General features: G+C 36.3%; 1 protein-coding gene across 6 annotated transcripts in view; it reads left to right on the top strand.

The window, feature by feature from the left end:
- Window positions 1-26,585, top strand: part of LOC120241682 (serine/threonine-protein kinase Sgk3) — a 134,874-nt gene that overhangs the window by 95,115 nt on the left and 13,174 nt on the right. For 5 of the 6 annotated variants that reach the window (XM_039246981.1, XM_039246980.1, XM_039246984.1 and 2 more), the window contains 9 exons: window positions 4,391-4,478; window positions 10,368-10,417; window positions 12,738-12,795; window positions 19,403-19,486; window positions 19,593-19,724; window positions 23,095-23,207; window positions 23,300-23,336; window positions 23,914-24,000; window positions 25,688-25,783. In XM_039246981.1, coding sequence (XP_039102912.1) covers window positions 4,391-4,478; window positions 10,368-10,417; window positions 12,738-12,795; window positions 19,403-19,486; window positions 19,593-19,724; window positions 23,095-23,207; window positions 23,300-23,336; window positions 23,914-24,000; window positions 25,688-25,783 — 745 coding nt within the window. The remainder of the gene's footprint in view (window positions 1-4,390; window positions 4,479-10,367; window positions 10,418-12,737; window positions 12,796-19,402; window positions 19,487-19,592; window positions 19,725-23,094; window positions 23,208-23,299; window positions 23,337-23,913; window positions 24,001-25,687; window positions 25,784-26,585) is intronic. The other variant, XM_039246985.1, reaches the window with a different exon arrangement.

The following is a 26,585-nucleotide window of genomic DNA, read 5'->3' as shown; positions in this document are numbered from 1 at the left end:
AATTTTAACATTATTTAAAAACTGGAAACAAGGTAGGTTGATATTTCTCTGTTCTCTGAATGAAGTTTTCTGAACATGTTGGCAGTGCATGATATGTAAAGTAAAACAATGACAAATGTGACTTAATAAAAACTTTTGAACCCCAGAAATCACAAGTAAAATTAAAAACCAAAAATGTAGGAAAAGCTTTTCATAGTAAAGAACAATAGATAAATCTGCTTCATATAAAAAGAGCTTGTGCAGACAGTACACACCTAAGACACCAAAAGAAATGGACAGAGCCCTTTAATGATTTATCGAAGAGATGCAAGTGGCTGATTACCAGAGAAACAGCATTTCCATATCTATTTAAGAAATGCAAGTTGGAATAAAAATACCTTATTTTAGCTTTATTGCAGTATAACACATACAGAAAAGAGCACAAATCATGATCATACAGCTTAATGAACTATGAGAAAGTGAACACATCTGAGTTGCCAGCCCCCAGGCTAAGAAATGTAGAACATTACCAACACCCCCAAAACCCTCACATGCCTCCTCTCAACCTCTATTCCTTCGCTCCTTCCCAAAGATAACTGTTCTTCTGAGCATTAGCAGGAAAGGTTAATGTGCCATTTTTGTACTTTTTAATAAATAGAATCATACAATATGTATTCTGTATCTGGCTTATTTTCAAGTTTGTTTATTTTTGAGAGAAAGAGAAATATGAGCGGGGGAGGGGCAGAGAGCAAGGGAGACACAGAATCCGAAGCAGGCTCCAGACTCCAGACTCCAAGCTGTCAGCACAGGGCCCGATGTGGGGTTCGAACCCATGAACTGAGAGATCATAATCTGAGCCAAAGTTGGATGCTCAACCAACTGAGCTATCTAGGCATCCCTCTATCTGGCTTCTTTTCAGATAGTCATTCATGTTGTTGCATATAGCTATAATTGGTTGATTTCTATTACTGTATAATATCCCATTGTATGAATATACTCCATTTTATCAATTTTACTGCTCAGATGCATATTTGAGTTGTTTTTATTTTATTATGAATGATGTTGACATTAACGTGCAGACATTTCTCATGTACTTGGAGTAGAACTCGGTTGTACACTATGTATATGTTTAGGCTTAGGGGATAATGTTTTCCAAAGTGATTGTACCAAATAATACTTCTGGTATCCATTTATAAGGTCACATTGCTCACCTCACCAACACTTGATATTGTTAGTCTCTTTAATTTTAGCCATTCTGGTGAGTGGGTTGTAGTATCTCACTGTTGCTTTATTTGTATTTCACTAATTACTAATAAAGTTGAATACCTTTTCTTTAAATTACTATTTTATACTTATTAAATTATTAGAGATAGTAATATAAACTGAAGTATTTAATGCTAATTAGAGCTGGAGAGTGTCTTCAGGATGTTCATATACTGCTGGGAGAGGATAAATTAGTATAACCTTTTGGAAATCAGCTAAACAATTGTATTTAAAGCCTGAAAATCGTTTGTAATTCAGACCAAATAATTTTATTTTAAAACATCGGGGCACCTGGGTGGCTCAGTCGGTTGGACGTCTGACTTCAGCTCATGTCATGATTTCACAGTTTGTGGGTTCGAGCGCCGCGTCAGGCTCTGTGCTGACAGCCAGCTCAGAGCCTGGAGGCTGTTTCAGATTCTGTGTCTCCCTCTCTCTGACCCTCCCCTGCTCACGCTCTCTCGCTCTCAAAAATAAAAAAAAAAAAAAATATTTTTTAAAAATAAGTGTAGTTCTAATGTTATGCACAAAGATTATCAATCAAAACTTTACTTATAGCAGTGAAAATTCTGTAGTAAAAAGTTGGAAGCCATGTATGTATCCTAAAACAAAAGAATCATTGAATAACATTTACTGCGTTCTCACTATGCAACAGTATACATCTATCAAAAGTGACTATTTACAAAGACTTTAACAACATGGGGAAATGTTTATAATATAATTTTTATGTGAAAAACATTAAACATATTTTAAATAGAAGGTGGTCTTAGTGGTGCAGAAGAAAATATTGAAATAAAATACCACCAAAATATTAGTAATAGTTGCTTCTGTGTGAGAAAATTGAAGATCCTTATCCTCACCTTTAAAATTTTTTTTTTGAGGGGCTCTTGGGTGGCTCAGTCAGTTAAGCAGCTGACATTGGCTCAGGTCATGATCTTGCAGTTCGTGAGTTCAGGCCCTGCATCAGGCTCTGTCCTGACAGCTCGGAGCCTGGAGCCTACTTCAAGTTCTGTTTCTCCCTCTCTCTGCCCCTTCCCTGCTCACACTCTCACTCTCCCTCTCAAAAATAAACATTAAAAAAATTTGTTTTAGTTTTATTGAGATAAAATTCACATATATATAATTCACCCTTTTAACTTTTTAAAATATACAATTTAGTGGTGTTCAATATAGTCACAGTGCTGCCCAGCCATCACCACTATCCAACTCTGTTGTCTCAAGTTTAATCTAAATTTTTTTTAAATGTTTTATTTCTTTCTGAGAGAGAGAGAGAGAGACAGCATGAGCAGGGGAGGGTCAGAAAGAGAGGGAGACACAGAATCTGAAACAGGCTCCAGGCTCTGAGCTGTCAGCACAGAACCCAACGTGGGGCTCGAACCCACACCGTGAGATCATGATCTGAGCCGAAGTCAGACACTTAACCGACTGAGCCACCCAGGTGCCCCAAGTCTAATGTAACAGTAACATCACTCCAAAAAGAGATTACAATTAACCCTTGAACAACATGCGTTTGAACTTTACAGGTCCACTTATACATGGATTATTTTTTGATACAGTACAGTACTGTAAGTGTATTTTCTCTTTAAGATTTTCTTAACCTTTTCTCTAGGTTACTTTATGGTAAGAATACACTATATAAAACATATAACACAAAATAAGTGTTAACTGTTTATGTTATTGGTAAGGCTTCAGGTCAACAGAAGGCTCTTAGTAGTAAAGGTTTTGGGGGAGTCAAAAGTTACACATGGATTTTCAACTGCATGGGGCGTCAGGTCCCCTAAACCCCATGTTGTTCAAGGGTCAGATGTACTTTTGAATTTCACCTAACCCTTGGCAACCATTAATCTACTTTTCTGTCACTGTTAACTTGCCTATTCTGGACATGTCATATAAATGAGGTCATATAATATGTGACCTTTTTTGTCTTTTGTTTTCCTAGCGTAATGTTTTTGAGGTTCACCCATGTAATATCATATGTCAGTACTTTATTCTTTTGTATGGTGGAATAATGTTCCTTTGTATGGACATGCTGCATTTTGTCCATTCATCAGTTAATGAATAATTGGATTGTTTATACTTTCTGGCTATTGTGAATAATCCTGCTTATGAACATTTGTGAGTTTTTGTGTGAATATGTTTTTATTTCTTTGGGGTACTTCCTAGGAATGGAATTGCTTAGTCATATGGAAATTCCCCATTTAACTTTTTTAGGAACTGACAAACTGTTACCCATAGTGGCTACACTAGTTTACATTCTCACCAGCTCCTCCTCTTTTTAAAAATTATTTTTCATCTTTCTGAGTTTCTTAGTAAGGCGTGTCTTTTATTTTAGTCCATTTTTTTCTCTTCATGTTTAATCTTCATACCCATATCTTCATCCCTACTGTTGATACCTACTTGAATATGTTTTTTATATGTCTTTGGATATTTGTTTATGGGTGCTACTTCATGTCTGTGAATATTTAATATATACAAAAATAATGCTGTGCTATATAGTTCCTTGTTTCTGACTCTTGAGTGGAATTCTCTGTGAGAGGTTACCATAGCTTTACTAGTTTCTCTATTGGTGGATGCCTATTCTGCTTCTGATTTACTATTATAGAGAGAGTTACTATGAGTATCCTAGTTAAGTGTCTTTTATTGAACTCGTACATAGGTTTTTTTGTGGTTTATTCCTACAACTGGAAATTCTGGGCCCAGGAAAACCGCATACACAGTTTAACCAAGTATTGCCAAAATCCTTTTCAGAAAAGCTTCCTCATTTTACTTTCTTAATAGCAATGCGTGAGGGTGTCTCTTTTCCTATATCCCTACCAACTTCTGATAATATCTGTCTTTTTAATTTTTGCCCATTAATGGCCATAAAGTGGTATCTCCTTATTGTTTGACTTTGAATTTCTTTGATTATTAGTTAAGCTAGACATCTTCCTTACCAGTTGGGATTTTTCTTTACGAACTGCCTGTTTTTATCTTTGATCATTTGTCTGTTGGATTCCCTATATTTAAAAAATTAATCAGCTTGTTGCTTTCATAATAATAGTGATGGATTGTATCAGCTTTCATACTGTAAATGTTATTATGGTTATTTTTACTTTCAGAGGGAGAAAAGCTATAGTGATAAAGTTATAATAAAGTTCATTTTTGTTTTTAGTCCAGATGTCAGAGCATTCCTTCAAATGGACAGCCCAAAACATCAGTCAGATCCATCCGAAGATGAGGATGAAAGAAGTACTCAGAAGGTAGTAAGAGGCATTGTATTTCTTAACAGAAAAAATACCATTCCCAAAGATGAAATTATTGGCAACTTGAGAGCAACATTTACTTAAAATGATGTAATTTCATCAATTGTAAATTTTCTACTCTGTAGAATACATAAAAACAAATGTGTACACATTTGCAATTATTTCTTATAAAGTTAGTACTTTTTATAGATAAAAAGTAACACATGCTCGTATTTAGTAGAAAGAGTAATAGAAAGTTTAGTTAGTAGGAAGTTTTGAAAATAGTAAGAAGTATTACTTTCTTATCACTAATCAGACTTGTAATTTTTAACATTTTAGTGGTTTTCTAGCTAATCTTAATGTATAGGGATTTTTTTAGTTACCTAATTTCAATTTTATATGCTGTTCTCTTCACTTTACATCTTAATTTTTGATCACTATATATCTTCATAATCATTAACATACTTAAACTGTTGTTTTGAATTTTGATCAGCCAGAAAGGCCTTTTCAATCAGAATGTTAATTTAATACTTCTTCCTCTGCATTGCCAGGTTTTTATATGCAGAACAATCAATACGCATGTGCCAGTTGGCATCAACTAAGTTTTATTCCTGTAGGTACATGCACATAACCAGTATGTGTTCCAAATAAAGAATAGAATATTCTTATTTTTTTGAAATCAGTTGTGATAACCAGTAAATAAATATAATAAGCTCTGGCTTATTATAACGATGTTTTCAACATTTACTTTAGAAAGTTACATGGGAAAGGTAAATTACAGTAATTTAACCCAGAGAATTATTATTTAGCAGTTAAAATTATAATGAAAACTCTTATATAAATATGCTAATACTTTTACAATTAAAAGTAATAAAAACTATATATTTGCTAAATATATACATGAAATTCAGAGATGTTGCCTTAAAGTACAGTTTTTGTTTATATAGTGTTGTCTTTTTCATGGTTCTGTTTTTGTGATTTAAAAGATCATATGAATTGGAACATTACTGTCCCATAGCTAAAATCTTCATTTGAATAATAGTCCTGTTTCTTGTAACTATTATAAAGTAGTAATTTCCCATCTCTGTTACCACAGGAGGGTTTTCAAGTTAAGACAACTCATTTATGTTTTCCATTTGTGACGTGGTTTATCCCAGGACAACATAAAAGGATATTTTTATATCTGCACGTTGTCAAAAGAGAGACAACAGACTGGGAAAAACATTTGTGTAAAAATATATAAATGGATTTTTGGAAAGAATAGTATTTAAAACCCTGTAGATAAAAAGTAAAGGGACATGATGGCGTGTCTGGATGGCTCAGTTGCTTAAGCGTCCGACTTCGGCTCAGGCCATGATCTCACAGTTCGTGGGTTCGAGCCCCGCGTCGGGCTCTGTGCTGACAGCTCAGAGCCTGGAGCCTGTTTCAGATTCTGTGTCTCCCTCTCTCTCTGACCCTCCCCTGCTCACACTTTCTCTCTTTCAGAAATAAATAAAATGTTAAAAAAAATTTTTTTTTTAGAAAGCAAAGGGACATGAAGAAATACTGTTCGTAAACAGATATGTGGGAAATGTTCAACCTCAATGCCAACAGCAAGTGAAATTTTTAAAATAGAGATTTTTTTCTCTCTACCAAATTAACAAAAATGTAAATAAAAATAAAAATATAAAAATGTCAAGACTAATAGGGTAAGGCACAGTAGGCACCCCTGCCTGGGCTTTCCTGGCACCACTATGATTTTATGTAATTCTTTTGGAAAGTGGTTTGGCAATGTGTATGAAACATGAAAATATTCAGGTCATTTAGGAGTTGATGCTAATGAAATAATTCTTCACACAGAAAAAAAGATAATCACTTTAGTATAAAAAATTATCAGTGTAAATATAAACCTATCAGATAGTGATTGTCCCCATATATTGTACATTAAAAAAATTTTTAAGATAATATTTTAAGTTTTTTTGTTTGTTTGTTGTTTTTTTATTTATTGCTGAGAGAGAGAGAGAGACTGTGAGCAGAGGAGGGTCAGAGAAAGGGAGACACAGAATCTGAAATAGGCTCCAGGCTCTGAGCTGTCAGCATAGAGCCTGATGCAGGGCTCGAACCAACGAACTGTGAGATCATGACCTGAGCTGAAGTCGGTCACTTAACCGACTGAGCCACCCAGGCGCCCCAATATTTTAAGTTTTGACATACTGTTACCTGAAATGAGAGTATAAAATTTTTTTTTAATGTTTTATTTATTTTTGAGAGAGAGAGATAGAGACAGCATGAACAAGGGAGGGTCAGAGAAAGAGGGAGACACAGAATCTGAAGCAGGCTCCAGGCTCTGAGCTGTCAGCACAGAGCCTGATGCGGGGCTCGAACCCACAAACCATGAGATCATGGCCTGAGCCGAAGTCAGACACTCAACCGACTGAGCCACCCAGGTACCCCAGGAGTATAAAATTTTATATGCATATTCTCACGGTACAATTCCAGTCAGGTTTTCAAAGTTATGCAAATACTATATGAAATTACTGTAATATTTGCAAGATCATCTGTTAATAAGGTTATTTATATTTTAAAAAGCATCTTCCTGGTGTTTTCCATATTTTCTAACGATGTATATATTTTAATGCAAAAAGATGAAATAATAAAAATATTGTAAAGAAAATGTATATAATCCTGATTTTCCATGTTTTGCTTACTAATCATGCTGAGAGTACGTAGGTTTAAGTCATTTGAAAAATACCTTGCCTTGCTATAGGAGACAGCTGGCTTTGAGGAAAGAACCAAATGAAGAGAGCTTCCTGAGTTCTGATTCCTGTTCTCTGCCACTTTTGACCTTAGATCTGAATTCTCTGTGCTTTCTCTTTTTTCATCCATAAAATCTGAAATTGGACTAGGATCTCTTGCAGTTTTAAAATATGGAAAAAAATTTCAGAAAAGAGAAGAAGCTGTACTTTGTCTTATAGCTAGAGCTATTTATTAAGAACTTATAAGTGGATAACTAAATTAATAGCCAGAAAATATCTTTGAGGGCATCTTGCCCTTTCCCCTTATTTAGAGAAAAATAGAGGCCAAGAAACATGCTTTTGTTTAATCATCATTAATTATTAATTAAAATGGTTTTGTCATTAATTAATAATTAATGATAATTATATATAATGATAATTATGTTATTATAAATTATACCACACCCTCAGTTTAGTGGTTAAATTTAATCTTTAAAAAGAGTAGATAGGGTGTCTGGGTGACTCAGATGGTTGAGCGATTGACTGTTGATTTTGGCTCAGTTCATCATCTCATGGGTTTGTGAGACCAAGTACTACATCAGCACAGAGCCTGCTTGGGATTCTCTTTCTCCCCTTTTCTCTCTCTCCCTCATGCACATGGCGTGTCTTTGCTCAAAATAAGTAAATAAAACTTTTTAAGAAGGTATTTTTTTTTTTTAATATTTTTATTTCTAGGAGAGAGAGAGAGAGAGAGAGACAGTGAGACAGCGTGAGCAGGGGAGGGTCAGAGAGAGAGGGAGATACAGACTCTGAAACAGGCTCCAGGCTCTGAGCTGGCAGTCAGCACAGAGCCCGACGCGGGGCCCGAACCCACGAACCGCGAGATCATGACCTAAGCGAAAGTCAGACGCTTAACCGACTAAGCCACCCAGGCGCCCCAAGAAGGTATTAAAAACAGTAGGGAAGAAACAATTATGTTTCCCAATAATTTTCATTATTATTTTGGAAATGTGCTCTGTTAGGAAAATCATTGCTACGTAATGAAATATTTTTACGTATGGTGTAATTCAGGGCACAAGTTGTCCTAGTTTGATCGATGCTTACTGAATCCTCTTCCCTCATCTATATAAAGAAAGTTAGTTGAATGGAAAACTGATCCAGTTTTCTGCACATTCAAAGAATAAGTGTATTGAAATTGTAATTTAGTTTGGATTATGTTATCAGATTCTCAGGAACACTATCGTATATAAACAGAAAAGATTACTCCATGTTGAAGTTACGACATAACAGGCTCTCATTGCATGAACCAGATTTTTGATGCTTTTTGTTTTGGTCTTGTTGTATGGTTCTCTACTTCTGGAGACTAAAAATGTATTACATGAAAATTTTTCACGTAAAGATATTGGTACGAAGTAAATTTGTAAGTGGGAAGCTGGTGTCGACTTATTTTATAAGAAATGTGTTATGATTAGGAACTTGTGCCCTTTTTTTTTTTTAATTTTTAAAAAAAATTTATTTTGAGATAGAAAGGGCAAGTGCATGAGTGGGGGAAGGTCAGAGAGGAAGAGAGAGAATCCCAAGCAGGCTCCATCCATGCTGTCAGTGCAGAGCCTGATGTGGCCTCTGTCTCACAAACCGTGAGATCATGACCTGAGCTGAAATCAAGAGTTGGACACTTAACTGACTGAGCCACCAGCCACTCCTTTTCCCTTAGTTTTAAAAGTAGTTGGTTCGAGCCCCGTGTCGGGCTCTGTGCTGACTGCCAGCTCAGAGCCTGGAGCCTGTTTCAGTCTGTGACTCCCTCTCTCTCTGACCCTCCCCTGCTCACGCTGTCTCTCTCTCTCCTAGAAATAAATAAAACATTAAAAAAAAAAATTTAAAAAAAAAAAAAGTAGTTTGCGTTGTGGAGATTTTCTCCAAGTTTCAAATGAATTTAAATGGAAATACATATGATTTATATCTCTAATTAAGAAATAGCTTAGATAAAATTTTTTTGGTTGTGATGAGCTTAAAGGGAAAAGTTTTTAAGGCTTATTTGTATCTACAGCTTATGTGAAGTATAATTATATAATAGGGCTCTATATAATTAGGTTATCTACAGTTGTATGTATAAAGAATTTCAAAGGGAATTTATGTGAAGCAGAATTCACTTACACTTGGCTTTATAAAAAAGTGCTCATGCTAACAAAATCACTGGATTAATCTTACGGGATTTGGGGTTAAATTTCTAGCTAATTAGGGGCGCCTGGGTGGCTTAGTCGGTTGAGCGTCCGACTTTCGCTTAGGTCATGATCTCGCGGTTCGTGGGTTCGAGCCCCGCGTTGGGCTCTGTGCTGACTGCCAGCTCGGAGCCTGGAGCCTGTTTCAGAGTCNGTGCTGACTGCCAGCTCGGAGCCTGGAGCCTGTTTCAGAGTCTGTGACTCCCTCTCTCTGACCCTCCCCTGCTCACGCTGTCTCTCTCTCTCTCTCTCCTAGAAATAAAACATTAAAAAAAATTTTTTTTTAATTTCTAGCTAATTATTAGTGAACTAGAATCTTTTTTTAGTTAAATTGCTTTATGGTATAGTAAAGTAAAGATTTGCTTCTAAATAATACTAGAGCATAAATTTACTATGTTAATTATTATAGAGAGAAAAGCCTATCTAAAATTTTTATTAGACCACAATGGTGGGATTAGAAAGAAAAGTACTACTGTCTGCATGTATTTGCTTTAGAAATAAGTCTGTCTCCTGTAATTCAATCCAGCATCTGCAGTCATCATCATCATATTATCATTTCCATGTCACAAAATTTATGAGCAATTGTTTGAAAATTTGAAAAACAAGTAGTCATTTTAACCAGTTTTTAAATGTAGAAATGATCCCTCGTAAATTGCGGTTTCTACACCACCTCATCCAAGGAGCTTTCTTCAGTTTACTTCATTCATTTGACAACTTTGAGCTTCATTCCTGCCTTATTTTTTTCCTCACAACTACTCTTGAAATGTATCATAAAAATGAGTGTTTATATTGATTGTGTGTTTCCAAGTAAGTTTATTCATTACTAAGAGTTAGGACTTCACGTTTCTTTAACATGGCAGTACATCCAATATCTGTGGTAGAGTTACGCACATTTTACTTCAGAACCATTTATTGACTGATAACCTTTGAAGTTCCAATAAGAGTGTTACTGTGTTCTTCCCCCATCCCAATAGCTACACTCTACCTCACAGAACATCAACCTGGGACCATCTGGAAATCCTCAGTAAGTTTAATTTGTTTCAAAAGTCCTCTAGCTGAATTCTAGGAAGACCTTTTTTTTTTTTTGAATGTGCAGATATGCATCATTATATCAGTTTAACTAGAACCCTGTAAAATACAGTAACCATGGTTAGAGTGAATGTAGTACTGTCATATGCTTACGTACTTTACGACTCTAGCTTTGAGTTGCTGTAACAGACTTCTGAGGATTTGATAAATCCACAAATTATTAATTTGGTTCTGCTGTTTTCCAGTTGTCATTTTTTTGGGATTGGTATGTGTGTGAGATATTTTCAGGGGATCTTACGACCTGGGAGGTACTTGGAGGAGCTCTGACAGAAGTGTCCTTGCAGATCTAACACATTCTCACTGGTGCTCAGTGTTTACTGGTACAACCCTAATTGTCCGCCAGCTTGTTCCAGAGCAGTCATGATGGACATTAGCATATTAAAGCCTATTAAACCTGCTTGAACCGTTCCTCCCACAGTGCCATATTTGTTTGAGCAGGGGGAAAGCATTTTGAGGAATGGCAAATGTAGACTTCGTTTTGAGTGTCAACTCCAGCCGTTCACTAGAAGCGAATGCCTAGACTGCTGAATACAGAGGATCCCTGGGCCCCTTGGTGGTTCGGCTTGAGGAGCGCCCTGACAGATGGGCGGTACCCGCCACGGACAAGGGGTGCAGCGTTGCTGTCCTTACTTGTAATTATTCCTCAGCTTCACTGGATTAACTCTGCAGTAGTCTGGCTTTTATCCTAAGACATTATGCTTCCCTCACCCTTGTCATCCTCTTAGAGAGTAAGGACGGATAAGAAATGGCCCAAGGATTGGGTCCTGGGAGACATCAGCATTGCAGAAAGGCCAGGGAGGAACCAGTAAAGGAGAAAAAAAAAGTTAGTGAAATAGGAGAAAAACCGGGAATGTGATGTCACAAAAACAGTTGAAGAAAGTGTGTCAAGGGGGGAGTAATTAACTCAGTGTTTCTGGTAAAGCAGGTGAGTGTTGAGAATTGACCACTGGGTTTGATAAACCTTTGGTGACCTTTGTGAGCTGTTTCAGAGGTGTGATGGGTACAAACCCTGATAAGAAGGAGTTCCAGAGAGAACTAGGGGAGAGGACAGTGGGAATAGACCGTGAATTTAAACTTTTTACTTGGAGAGTTTTACTGCAAAGGAAAGCAGAGAAATGGAGTGGTAGCTGGAGGGGAGGCTGGTTTTGAGCATGCTTTTCTATCATCGTACACTGAGTTGTTCAGGCGGCACAGAAACAGGCTCGCTCTCAGATTGGGTTCGTCACCAACAGTTAACAGTGGTGCCTTGGGTATGGCCTCAGTTAGCCTATTCACCATGTTTGAAAATTTTGTGTGATTTTTTGCTGTTAGATTTGTTTAAAAAAATTATTTCAGTATTTCAACACATCACTAAAGAACAAAATAGTCCAAAGAGCAGATTCTTGAAGAAGAAAAACACCTGAGCTTAGTTAAGTATTTATCTCCCTAATCTTTACCTGTTACTATTTAACCTATGCCTGGTGTTACTCTCGTGTTCCAATTGGCCATTTATTTCAATAATAAATTAAAGGAAATATAAACCATAATTGGAGTCACTCTTTTCTCTCAAGTCCAGTTTAGGATTCAGACCGTGTAGAAGGAAACCATTTTCTGGCTGCTTAGCCCCACTTTCTGCTGCCATGTGCTTTTGTCTACCTACAGCCAATGTTGTTCTTACATGACACATTAATAGAAACAAAATGACAAGATTAGTATTCCTTTTGATCTCTGTTCTCCTGGATTTTCTGCATTGCCGTCTAGGAGAATAAAAGGAGAATCTGTTATCTGTAATGTGCGATAAGTGATACATGTGCAAAATCTGCATGTGTCAGAAGATTTGCCAAACTAGATAGTCCTTGGAATAAATTACTAATTTATATAGTTACTCAGTTTCCTCGTTAACTACATTGGTGAGGTTTATGGGTAACAGAATTGGTTTAAAGGGAAGCTACATTGAGTTCAAACATTATATAGATATAGATAAATGCTTTTCTCCCAAAGAGACTATCATGGAAATCCTTCTTAAGCAGAACTTAACAAGGCGTAAAGAAAGTTATAAAATGTCTTATCAGAAAGTGGATATTACTACTATTCATTATTACCTATTTTATATTCAGGATGAGGTATACTGCCAGTGTGAAAGCCGGAGTCTTCATGCTAGAGTGTTTTGTGACCAGCATTTACTTATTAAAGAGTGAGGTACTAAGAAATGTTTAAAAGTTAACATCTTTACAATTTCTAAGAGGCTGATTGTTGTCATTGTTCATTTATTTCAGTGCTAAACCAACAGACTTTGATTTCTTAAAAGTTATTGGAAAAGGCAGCTTTGGCAAGGTAAGAGTTTTTATTTTTCCATTCACTAAATAACGACTTGAGGAATGCGTGTCTTACATGCCCCAGGCCCCGGTGCTTGTTGGTATGCAGGGTATGGGGTTGTGATGCTTTCCCTACCTTCACAGTACTTAGGAGATAACGTACCCACTCAAATTTTAACATAAAATTCATTTGTTCAACAAGTATTTGAGCACCTGTGACGTGCCAAGTACCATACTGGCTTCTGGTTAGATGATACTGAACAAAACTTAACAAAGTTACTACCTTTGTGATGCTTACAACCTAGTAAGAGAAGTAGCCAATTAAAAGTACGCAGTCAGGGTGCCTGGGTGGCTGAGTCAGTTAAGTGTCCAGCTCTTGGTTTTGGCTCAAGTCACGATATCATGGTTGGGGAGTTCAAGCCCCATATCAGGCTCCGTACTGACAGCATGGAGCCTGCCTGGGATTCTCATTCTCTCCCTCTCTCCCCACCTCTCCCGGCCCTTCCCCCACACTCTCTCTTTCTCTCTCAAAATAAGCTTTAAAAAACAGTCAAATAGGGGCACCTGGGTGGCTCAGTTGGCCACCCGAAGTCCCAACTTCGGCTCAGGTCATGATCTCACAGTCTGTGATTTGGAGCCCCGCGTCGGGCTCTGTGCTGACAGCTCAGGGCCTGGAGCCTGTTTCAGATTCTGTGTCTCCCTCTCTCTCTGCCCCTCCCCCGCTCGTGCTCTGTCACTCTCTCGCTCTCTCTAAAGTAAATGTTAAAAAAAATTGTTTTTAAAGTCAAATAATTAAAAGCAGTAATGGGACTGTTAAGTAAATGAAGAATAGAGTGAAGTGATAGAGGACAATAGGCAGTGGTGGGAAAATTCCTACTTAGATGGGTCAAGGATGGCTTTTAAAAAAGTTTTTAGTGTTTATTTTTGAAAGAGAGGGAGAGAAAGTGCACAAGAGAGTGGCGCACAGAGAGGGGGAGAGAGAGAATGTCAAGCAGACTCAGTGCTGACAGCACAGGGCTCAAACCCATGAACCATGAGATCATGACCTGAACTGAAATCAAGAGTCAAACACTTAACCAACTGAGCCACCCAGGCATCCCAAGGATGGCTTCTTTAAAGATACGCTATTTAAGCTGAAGCTGAAAGGCCAAAATGAGCAGCTATGAAAATAACCATAGGGGAAGGAGGGGGTGTGAACTCCTGCTCTTCCTCATACAGTGTCAGATGAATCCCTTAACTTGACTGTGTAGCCAAACCAAGGAAGGAGATCTACTTTAAGAAGCATCATAGATGGAGTTAACAGAATCATCAGATATATTTAAGTGCATTTTTGCATTACACTTCAATCTGTAGTGAAAATAAATATGCATGTGTTTAATTATAGTTTGCTACATTCCTAGCTTTCGGTATCTCTAGTTTGTTTTCTGCGTTCCCTAGATACCAGAAACTGTGACCATACAATTAAATCCATGTGTGTTTATTAATTCAGCACATATATTGACCACCCACACATGCTGGACATTGTGCTAGTACAGCAACAGAAAGTTAGGATGGGATAGTGCACTCAAAATGCTCACTCACAGTCTGTTGTGATGTTAAAGATAAGCTGTCATTAAAAGCAATAAGTGTTATCTTTTGGAAACTTGATGTTTAGATCTGGAGTCTACCAGGAATTGGTTCTCGCATATAGTGTGCAGTTACAGGGTCACAGTTCATTTTTTCCCTTATTGATATCGAACTAGTCCCACACAATTTATTGAAAAGATTGTCCTATCCCCCACTGCTCTACAGGGTAACCTTCATCATTTATCCAGTGTCCATCTATGCATGGATATGCTTCTAGATTTTATGTTTTATATTTCTCTTTTGAGATTTTATATTTTGTTCTGTTAGTTTATGTAGTTTGATAGCCAACGAAACAAGTCCTCCCTTCTTGCTCTTTGCATATCTCTTTAATTAGCATGCCAGTTTCCACAAAATTCTGCTGGATTTTGATTGGAATTGCATTGAATCTGTAGATGAATTTGGGAACAGTTGTCATTTTTATTTTTTTTAGTCTTCCAATCCATTAACCATGGATGTCCCTTTCTTAATTTAGTTTATCTTTTATTTTTCTCAATATTGTTTTATAACGTCCTGTAGAGCTTTTACACGTCTTTAATTAGATTTATTCCGATGTGTTTCATTTCTTAATGCTGTTGAAAACTGATGTTAATTATTAAAGCTGTATATATGCATTACCTACGTGACACATTGGTTCTGCTTCTAGCTGTATGTCCAGCAGAAATGCATACACAGATGCACTAAGAAAGGCATATGTCAGAATGTTCATGGTGTTGTTCTTCATAAGCAATCTAAACGTCTGTCATTTAGAGTGTGTTTAATTGTGTAATGCAGTTTTTCACAGAACTAGAACAAATAATCATAAAATTTGTGAGGAACCACAAAAGACCCCAAATAGCTAAAGCAGTTTCGAAAAACTGGAGATATCAACAATCCCAGATTTCAAAATATTCTACAAACCTATAGTCCTCAAAATAGTATGGTAGTGGTACAAAAATAGACCCATAGATCATTGGAACAGAATAGAGAGCCCAGAAATAAACCCACAATTATATGGTCAGTTAATGTTCAACAAAGGAGGCGGGGATATGCACCAGGAGAAAGACAGTGCTTTCAACAAACGGTGCTTGGAAAACTCCAGCAAAAAGAATGAAACTGGACCACGGTTCTTACACCATACACAAAAAGAAACTCAAAATGGATAAAGGTGCTAAATGTGAGACCCGAAACCATAAAAGTTCTAGAATAGTGCACAGGCAGCAGTTTGTCTGACATCAGCCAGAACAGTATTTTTCTAGATATGTCTCCTGAAGCAGGGAAAACAAAAGCAAAAATAAACCATTGAGATCACATCAAAATAAAAAGTTTCTGCACAGCAAAGGAAATAATCAACAAAACCAAAAGACAACCTGCGGAATGAGAGAAGATATTTGCAAATGAAATATTTGATACAGGGTTAATATCCAACATAGATAAGGAATTTGCAGTTCAGCACCAAAAAACCAAATAGTCCAATTAAAAATCGGCAGAAGACATGAACAGACATTTCTCCAAAGAGGACACACAGATGGCTAACAGACGCATGAAAAGATGCCCAACATCATCTATCATCAGGGAAATGCAAATCAAAACCACAATGAGATATCACCGTACAGCTGTCAGAATAACTAAAATCAAAAACACAAGAAACAAGTGTTTGTGAGGATGTGGAGAAAAAGAGCCCTTGTGCACTGTTGGTAGGAACGCAACCTGGTGCAGCCACTGGAAAATAGTATGGAGCTTCCTCAAGAAATTAAAAATAGCACTGCTGTGTGATCCAATAATTCGACCACTGGGTATTTACCCAGAGAATTAAAAACACTAATTTGAAAAGCTACATGCACCCCTCTGTTTATAGTGGCGTTATTTTCAATAGCCAGATTATGGAAAGAAACATACGTGTCCATCAGTAGATGAATGGATAAATATGTGGTTTATATATACAGTGGAATACTACTGAGCTATGAAAAAGAACGAAATCTTGCCATTTATAACAACATGGGGACATCTAGAGAGTGAAATAGGTCAGTCAGAGACAGACAAATACCATGTGATTTCATTCATATATGATATTTAAGAAAGAAAACAAATGAACAAAGAAAACAGACAAACCAAGAAATAGACCCTTAACTGTAGAGAACAAAGTGATAGTTCCTAGAGGGGTGGTTACTGGGGCGATGGGTGAGATAGGTGAAGGGGATTAAGAATACACTTACCATTAAAAAAGTGCACCTATAGTGAGCACTGAGTAATATATAGAATTGTTGCATTACTGTATTATACACCTAAAAGTAATAAAACACTGTATGTTAACTATATTGGAATTAAATTTTTAAAATTAAATAATGCATTATTCTGGACAATCAAAAACAAAAATTATGCTATATGACACAACATGAATGCATATTACATTCTTGAGAGTGAAAGAAGTCAGAGACAACTTTATATGGTTCTAATTACATAAAATTACCAAAAAAGGCAAAACTTAATCTGTGTTATTACGAACTTTGGTAGTTGAGGAAGACAGCAATAAGTAGTTTCTGAAATAGGGGGAAAGGTTAGGCTTCAAGCTACTGATTGTTTTTATTTTTATTTCTTTTTAAAAGTTTTATTTAAATTTCAGTTAACATTCAGTGTAATAATCAGTTTCAGATGTACAATTTATGATTCAGTATTTATATACAACATCTGGTGCTCATCACAAGTGCATTCCTTAATCCGTATCACACATTTAACCCATCCCCCACCCACCTCCCCTCTGATAACTGTCAGTGTCTTCTCTATAGTTAAGAATGTGTTTCTTGGTTTGCCTCTCCCTTTTTTTGCGCTATGATTGTTTATTTTGTTTCTTAAATTCCACATATGAATGAACTCATATGGTATTTGTCTATCTCTGACTTATTCACTCAGCATAAATGTTCTAGCTCCATTCATGTCATTGAAATGGCAAGATTTCATTCTTTTTTTTATGGCTGAATAATATTCTATTGTGTATATATACCATGTCTTCTTTATCCATTCTGTCAATGGACATTTGGGCTTTTTCTATAATTTGGGTATCTTACATAATGCTGCTATAAACATCAGGGTGCATGTATCCCTTCAAATTAATAGTTTTGTATTTTTTGGGTAAATACAAAAATTGACACATTTATCAATGGAATAGAATAGAAAACCCAGAAATGAACCCACAACTGTATGATAATGTTTTCTTTTTTGACCTGGATAGTGGTTACACAGTGTGACTTTATTTTGTAGTAATTTACTGAGCTGTAATGATTTGTGAGTTATTTTATATGTATATTATGTTTAATAAAAATTAAAAGTCTTATAAAATGGATAGAAACCAATAAAGTATAATAAATAAAGGCAAAATAACAAAAAGAAGGAAAAGTAAACAAATGCAAATCCACAGTGTGTCTGAAAAGTAGAAAAAAATATATGATAAACTAAAATAAATAATGGCAACTAAAATTTATTACAAACTCTTCTCCACTGAGTGGTCTTGGTTCTATTTTCCTTTTTTTGTTTGTTTCTTAACTGTCCTCCAAATCTACCAGTCTATTGAAAAAATACTCTTTTAAGGGAATCAGTACCCCTACTTGTCACATTTGAAATATTTTCTTGTGATGTACTTGAAGACGAACCAATCAAAATAGGGAAGGAAAGGTCAGGGAGGTGGGAGATGTTGAGAAAAGGAAAAATGTAAGAAGGAAAGATGTTCAGAGAGTCAAATATTGTAGCAAACAAAAGAATGGAAGATGGGAGAAATGCCAGCAGTTGAACACAGGACATTTTTACCTTGAAGATGTTTGACACTGCCTTGATTAACATTTTTTTAAATCAATAAGCTGTATTTTTAGAACAGTTTAGATTTACTGAAAAATTGAATTAAGAGAAAACACAGAAAGTTCAGAAAATTCCCAAACCATCCTCCACTCCACACATAGTTTCCCTATTATTAATATCTTACATTAGCATGGTACATTTGTTCCAAATTGTGAGGCAATATTGATGCATATTATTAACTAACATCCATTGTTCTTATAGATTTCCTTGCTTTTCACCTAATGGCCCATTTTCGTTCCAGGATCTCATCCGCAACACCACGTTACATTAGGTTGTCATGTCTCCTTAAGCTTCTCTTAGCTGTGACTGTTTCTCAGACTTTCCTTGGTTTGAGGACCTTGATGGTTTTCAGAAGTACTAGTTAGGTATATTGTAAGATTGGAATTTGATACTTTTCTCATGATTAGTCTGGGGTTATAAGCGTTAGTGAGGTTGACCCCACAGGGACTAGAATATAAGGTCCAGCAGTGTCCTTACTTGCTTTGTCAGATAAGCTTTGGAACATACCCCATTTAATAGTTACACAGCTTGCTGAACATCTTGAATCCCTTAAAATTATTTTAAAGGCCCTAAGTCTGTTACTTTTTTTTCTGGAGTAAGAGTCTCTAAGTTTCTTCACATCTTCGAAAGTGCATGCAACCCACCCAGTAAAGTAGCGTATAGAAACTCGGCCATACTTGGTGCTTCTTCCTCCGAATGCTTCTGAATTTGAGACTTATGAGAGAAACCTAAATGTTAAAACAGAAAGGCACTCTGATCACATAGCAACCATTTCCTTCTTTTTTTTTTTTTTTAATGTATCCATGAAGTTTATACCCTCAGTATTTTCACTTTTTAGGACGCAGGGCTGATGCATACACGTGTGTACGTGCACACACACTCTTGAGGATCTCAAGCTGTTTAGTTTTGGGGACTTAAATTTCGTAAAACTCTTGACCATCGGCACATTAAGTGACAAAGAAATGGTACCTGGCTATTCAAGTGATTAATATTTTTAATATGAGAAGTGAAACAAATAAATTCAGTAGTTTTCGGTTTTCAAAACTAAAACATTATATAATGTAGGTCCCTTGTAGATTTTCTTTGTACATAATTTATGAATTTATTGACAAGTGAATTATTTCTATCTAAATACTGAAATTTCTAATAGTATGCACAATCTTTAACTACAACAGGTTCTCCTTGCAAAACGGAAACTGGATGGAAAATTTTATGCTGTCAAAGTGTTACAGAAAAAAATAGTTCTCAACAGAAAAGAGGTAAAATAAAATAGCATTGTTTCTCTTAAATCCATTTCCTCAAATAACAAGTGTTTTCTGGCATACAATGCAAGTTGATCCTTTACTTTTTTTTTTTTCCCTACAGCAAAAACATATTATGGCTGAACGTAATGTGCTTTTGAAAAATGTGAAACATCCATTTTTGGTTGGATTACATTATTCTTTCCAAACAACTGAAAAGCTTTATTTTGTTCTGGATTTTGTTAATGGAGGGGAGGTGAGTTGTATAATTAGTTTTCTTTTCTTTTTTTAAAGTTTTTATTTATTCAGGTAATGTCTACACCCAGTGTGGCTTTCTCTTCTGGCCCAGCCAGCCAGGCACCCCTATGATTCGTTTTCTTGGGTTGGTGATGCTTAGAAAAAAGTAGGATGAGGTCACACTTTCTTCACTTACCAGGTTTCGGAAGGACAGGCCAGCGTTAGCAGCCGTTATAGTCGGGATTCTGGCTCATAGGCACAAAGCAGGGCAATGGAGAATTGTAAACAGAGCTTCTTTCTTCAACCCCTTATGGGGTAGGTGGGAAGATTCGTTGATTCATTAAAGAACCTTGGTGTGAAGCTACAGACTTCACAGATACTATAGCGAGAATCATATACTGAAACATGAGAATAAAACATGATTTGCATTTAGATGATTATTGTCTCCACAGTTGTATTTTGAAGATTACTCTAGCCTGTCATTTTCTAAAACGTGCAAACTATAATCAGATGAGGTGATCCTCTAATAAAGAGTTCTGTGGTGAAGTCAGTGGAAAACGCTTCGTGTTCTGGCCCATTGGCAATTAACAATTATGTTTCTTGGTGACTCACAATATGTTTCAACCTGTTAAAGATTTTGAGTTCTGCCTAAAAGAAAGCAAAGATTTCTTCGAAAATATTTTCTTACCATGTAGTCCATTTTTGTTTGAACCAAATCTATCAATAATATCCCCAAAACTCTGCATCAGAGGGATATTGAAACACTGGAAATGCTACTATCACGATGAGAATTACAGTAATAGCTAACATCAATCAAGTGTATGTACTAATGTGCCCAGCATTCTGGCTCTTTGTAGGTATTATTTTATCTTCACAACAATCCTGTTATATAAGATGAAGAAACTGAGGCACAGAGAAGATAGGTAACTTGCTCAGGTCATGTGGTTAGTAAGTATTAGAGCCAGGAATTACACTCAGGCAGTGTGATTCCAGGATTTAGGCAGCGGACCACCCCCTGTTCCTCTGTTTCTCAGCCCCCACACCTTTCTAATTTGATGTCTGACCTGTGAATGTCTCTAAAAATTATTCTGGTAGACAGTGTCATACCTTTACAAAGGGATCTTTCATCCTCTAGTCCCAGAGCAGAAAGAGAGGAAAATAATTATTTCAGCCTTAGGATAGTACACTTAGCTATAGAATAAAGGAATTAGAAGGAAGACTACTATCTATTCTGCAAACCTGAAAGATGATCAGACATACCTAGATCATTTTGGGTTTTGTTTTTTGGGTTGTTGTTGTTTTCTTTTTTTTTAAAGATTTTTTTAAAGTAATCTGTACACCCAACATGGGCTTGAACTCACAACCCCAAGATCAAGCATCACACACTCTACTGACTGAGCCAGCCAGGTGCCCTATCCCTGGATCATCTGGGGGGGGAAGATCATAAAAGAATCATTACTCAACCCCCTACATCCACGACAGAAGTGCCATATGCGTCCTCAGTGTAGAAGCAAGACTATGAAAGTCGAAGATTTGAAGGTTTCCTGTTGTTATTGCTAGTGTTGTCCCCTGATTCTCATACTTAACATTTTAACCTAGATGTGTGATACTCACTTTTGCTTGCTACTTCACATCTGTTTTGGAGCCAGGTAGAGTATAAAGAAGTAAGTTTTATGACATTAGGGATACAAACAGGCCTTCCTGAGCCTCAGCTTCCTCGTTAATTTTCTATCTCAAAATAGTTGGGTGGATTAAATAATACAAGTGTATAAAGTCCTTAGCATACTGCCTTTGATTTAGTAAATAGTCAGTGTTAGCTATCATTAGTGAATGGTCAGTTTTTCATTTTAGGTAATTTTAATTACTGTTATATTAGGTGTGATCAAATCAATAAATAGAATATTGTAATAGTATAAGCCACAGCTAACAAAGGCAGCAGTAGGACTAAATAGGAGGGAGTATTCCATAAATAATTAAAAGATAAAAACAGAAGAATGTATTAATTAGTTAGATATAGAAGCTACGGGTAAAGGAGCAGGCCAGGTAAGTCCCGGGCCAGCCTCCACATATCTCCTCTGTCAGGATCTGTTGTAACTGATCTTCACCATAACCTTTCAGAAGAGGTTAAGAAAAATTGGGAGACAATTTTTATTAAGTCAGAGAAGGAGAAGGAGAACTAATTAATTGCACACAAAAGGAGAAGATTTGAATCCAAGTCTGATCAGCTTTAAAACCTGACTCTTCTGACTGTTTGTACCCTGTGCCTTGCGTGGCTTGGAGAGCTGGATGCAAAGTGATGTCGTGAAAGGGGTCGAATCCTGCAGCAGCAGTGAGTTGGTGAAAGAGGACGAGGGACTCTGTTCTAGACAAGTTCGAGCCTGTTGGCTTGTGAAATACTCAAGAAAGAACAGCAGGCGGCAGGTGTTTGTCGGAGAAGCTCTACGCAGAGGTGTCGGTGGGGTATGGCCACGTGAAAGACCTCAGCAGAGAGGGTGGTAGTTAGAATCACGGGGTGGATTAGGTCACCTGGGCAGGGAGGGCATCCCGGGAAGGGATAACTGGAGAGCAGAGAGGGTGAAACCCTCGTTACCCCTGCAGAGTAAGGGCCGGAAAGGAGCAGACACGGAACCCTCCAAGGAAGAAGACCTAAGGCAAGATCAGTATTTTAAAAGCCAGGGAACTTAGAGGAAGGACCTAGGGCAAATTTCACCCAGGCAGGTAACCTAATCAGCAAATTCAGATTGTAAGTAAGGAACCAGAATTCAGAAGTAAGCGTAAGAACAGCTGCAGAGTCCAGCTGCTCCTCAGTTCCCACCGTTTGCTCCCACATTGGAATTTAGGCTTAAATGTCGCAGTTTCCTTTTTTCCCCCATAAGAAACCAAAACTATGAGTTTTTATCCCACAATAATTTCTCCGTTTTTAAATGTTACCAGTTAATTGAGATTTTTCTAAAAACAGTAGTTGGCTCAAACAGATGAGATCTGTGGGTTATATTTGGTCTACCAGCCGCTTGTTTTCAGTCTCTGAATAGGGTTTGAATTTTTTTTTTTTCCAAATGAAAGCACAGTCAAGAAAGGTCTGGCGAGATAATCACAAGGCTGTGGTCTTTGTTGATCATCTTTTCCAGAGTGAGAAGGACACTGCCGCATTGAGGACTGAGGAGTAAATGAGGGATGAGCAAGTTAGCGAGAGTAACTCGATGCATGGGTCAAGAGAGAATAATCGCCAGGTGTGGAACACAGATGGGGAGAGTCAAGGTTCTGGGCTTTGGCACATTTTTATCTCATGTTCAGAATAACAGAAATCATATTTTTGTATTTTAGGATATATTTCTTTCACTTTATGTGCAAATGATCTTAATATCCTCCCCCCCCCCCCCATTTTACAGCTGTTTTTCCACTTACAGAGAGAACGGTCCTTTCCTGAACATAGAGCTAGGTTTTATGCTGCTGAAATTGCCAGTGCATTGGGTTACTTGCACTCCATCAAAATCGTGTACAGGTGAATTTTAATAATTTCTTGTAAAAATGTCATTTTATTACTTTATTTGAGTCAATATCCAGTTTTGCTTTTCTTTCCTTTTAATTCAATAGAGACTTGAAACCAGAAAATATTCTTCTGGATTCAGTAGTAAGTATTTTTAAAAATCTACTAATTCTCAATTTTGTCATTTATGCTTAGTGGGAAAAAATCAATCTCAAAGGCTCCACACTGCATGATTCCATTTACATAACGTTCTCAGAATGACAAAAGTATAGAGATGGAAAACAGATTAATGGTTGTAAGGTGACCGGGACAGAGGGGAAAGCAGAGTGAAAAGATAAAGGGGTGGCCTGAGTGAGTTCTTTTGTTCCTTTGGGATGACGGACAGTTCTCTCTCTTGATTGTGGTGATAGTTCCACAGATCTGCACTTCTCTATTGCATAGAGCCGCACACATACACCCAAATGCACCTAAAAAAAGTGAAAACTATTAAAGTTGGTAGTCTGGTTAACAGTATTCTACCAATGTCCCTTTCCTGGTTTTGATATTTTACTGTAGTTATTTAAGAGACCAGTATTGGGGAAGCTGGGTGAAGGGTACACAAAACTCTGTTTAATAGTTTTGCAGTTTCCTGTGGGTCCTCAATTATTTTAAAGTGAAATGGTTTTAAACCTTGTGAGTTTATGCTGCTGCACTGTTTTATCTTACTGCCCTGTATTTTCAGGGACATGTTGTCTTAACGGATTTTGGGCTTTGTAAAGAAGGAATCGCTATTTCTGACACGACAGCAACGTTCTGTGGGACACCAGAGGTAAGGAGTGTGTCTCATTTGTCATTTATATAATTCCTGTGTAAAATGCAAAAATGAATCACAAATTGCATGTATAATATTTGAAATAAGAAAAGTAGAAAATTTTCTGCTTTCTACTGAAGTAGAATTTCAGCTTCTAACCACTTGGAACTATGTGATAATCACCCCCTTGAGAACATTTAGAGTTTACTGATAGTATTTTTAATTGTGATTGTGAGCTATCACAGATAACCCAACAAAGATATACATTATACTTACAGTGTTAAAAGTTTACCATATCCTTTATTTTTAAAAAAATCACAAATCAGCAGTGAAAAGGTCATAAAATTATGGTAATGTTTACACTATTCTAAATGTAATAATAGCCATTGAATTATACTAAGTGTTCATTTAACAGAAGAAAGTAAAGTAGTGGATATGGAGGGAAAAAATGGCAAATCAGAATTAATCAAAACATCTCATTCTCTAACCATGTTAGCTAGCAGAAAAATGTATCCTACTATTTTAGACAATAATAATAATCCTTACAAGTTATGTAAAAGCTTTGTTATTCTCACTACACACACACACACACACATACATGTACATTTAGCCTATTTTAAACTATTCTAATTTTAATGTGTTTATGGTGATCTTAGATGCCAGGTAGTATTTCATCTTTATCATAGAGTAATTGCGAATATCATATTGCAATGTGTGATAAAGTGGCTCACATGAAACTTTTAATCAGGATCAGAAAAAATTTTTTTAATTAAAAGTGAAAGTACTTAGAAATTTTTTTTTCTTTTTTCCTTTAATCTAACCCTAGCTCTGTGTATATTTGTAATCATTCTGATTTGGTTTCTGTATGAAGAAACATTTTTTTGTGTGTGAATGTATGTTGATTTCATAGTTAACAAAATCTTTAAGTCCTGTAATTTTTAGAAAGGAAATATAAATTTCATGGTCATCTACATCTAAATGTAGTTAGAAATTACTAAACCCTTTTTGTATATTTTGCCATTTCTTTGGATCACATTTTAAAAAAAAGCTTAACTCCTTATTTCATATGGGAAGAGAAAATATATATCTTGGAATCTAGAATTCAAATTCACCATTTTATATGTGTGAAACTGTGATGAGTTTAAATGTTTTGCAAATTAAAATGTGCCTAGCCATCCAATAACTCAACACAACTTTTCTGAATAATTATATTAGAGAATTGCTAATGTAATTCTCTAGTAAAAATTAGAGAATTCTTTTTTCTTTAACTGAAGGGAAAATACATTCTAATTGCTACATTAAAAATTCTTGTTTAAAGAGAAACAATTATGAGTAATGACTAGAGGAATTTCTAACATAAATTTCTTGTGAAAGACTCCCCCCTCCCCTCCAGCCCAATACCTAGTTTACATAGTATTATAGATTTCTACCTTTGTTCTCATCTTCTCTTTACTTTAATTGCATCACAGTTTGGGGGGATAAGTGCTTGAGTATATGTATTTTGAAAAATGTCCCAGATGATTCTGAAGAGTATTATCACCTTAGAACCACTCCTATAGGATGAGAATACCTAACCAATTAAAAATCTAGATAATAGGTTTTTAGTGTCATAGTAACATCTAAAATTTTTTAAATTTCTTAATTATTCCTAAATTTTATCATGAGTTGTTTATGGAGTTGCTCTAATATTTAATGTTTTCCATAGTACCTTGCTCCTGAAGTAATCAGAAAACAGCCCTATGACAATACTGTAGATTGGTGGTGCCTTGGTGCTGTTCTCTATGAAATGCTGTATGGATTGGTATGTATTTCTGCTGTTTCATTATTATTCCAGTATATTTTAAATCTTTTTTTTTTTTTTTTTTTTTTTAAATTTTTTTTTTAATGTTTTATTTATTTCCAGGAGAGAGAGAGAGAGACAGCGTGAGCAGGGGAGGGTCAGAGAGAGAGGGAGATACAGACTCTGAAACAGGCTCCAGGCTCTGAGCTGGCAGTCAGCACAGAGCCCGACGCGGGGCTCGAACCCACGAACCGCGAGATCATGACCTAAGCGAAAGTCGGATGCTTAACCGACTAAGCCACCCAGGCGCCCCCAGTATATTTTAAATCTTTGAGTGTTGACCCTCTTTTTTAATAATCTGGAGGACTCTTAGTAAACACTAATAGAGCAGTAGTAAGCTGGTTAAATGAGCCCAAAATCACATTAGGGCTATGTAAACACACACACACACACACACACACACACAAAACCTTTTCCTTTGTTACTGGTCTTTTAATGTAATTTCTTCTGTCATAATAATCACTACTTATACTAATCAGGTCTTCTCATCCCACTTGGATTTTTTAGAAATAGACACTAGTTAAAATTATTTAATTTTAATTTAATAAAAAATATTATCCACTTTCATTCAATTTACCCCAGTCATCATTCCACCCAATTTCAAAGAGATGGAAAGAAAAATGTTTTTGTATTTATCAGAAGATAATATCTTTTGGGTTTTGCCTTATATTTTATTTTTATAGGATATAATACACTGGTGCTCCACTTTTTCCACCATTGGGAACTTTCTATTGCCTTTACCGTAAACACCATGTCAAGATTT

Source organism: Hyaena hyaena, unplaced genomic scaffold, assembly GCF_003009895.1.
Source record: "Hyaena hyaena isolate Hyena2069 unplaced genomic scaffold, ASM300989v1 scaffold_287, whole genome shotgun sequence".
Classification (NCBI taxonomy): Eukaryota; Metazoa; Chordata; class Mammalia; order Carnivora; family Hyaenidae; genus Hyaena; species Hyaena hyaena.
Note: the sequence above shows the minus strand (reverse complement) of the source record. Positions and strands in the feature narration are given on the sequence as shown.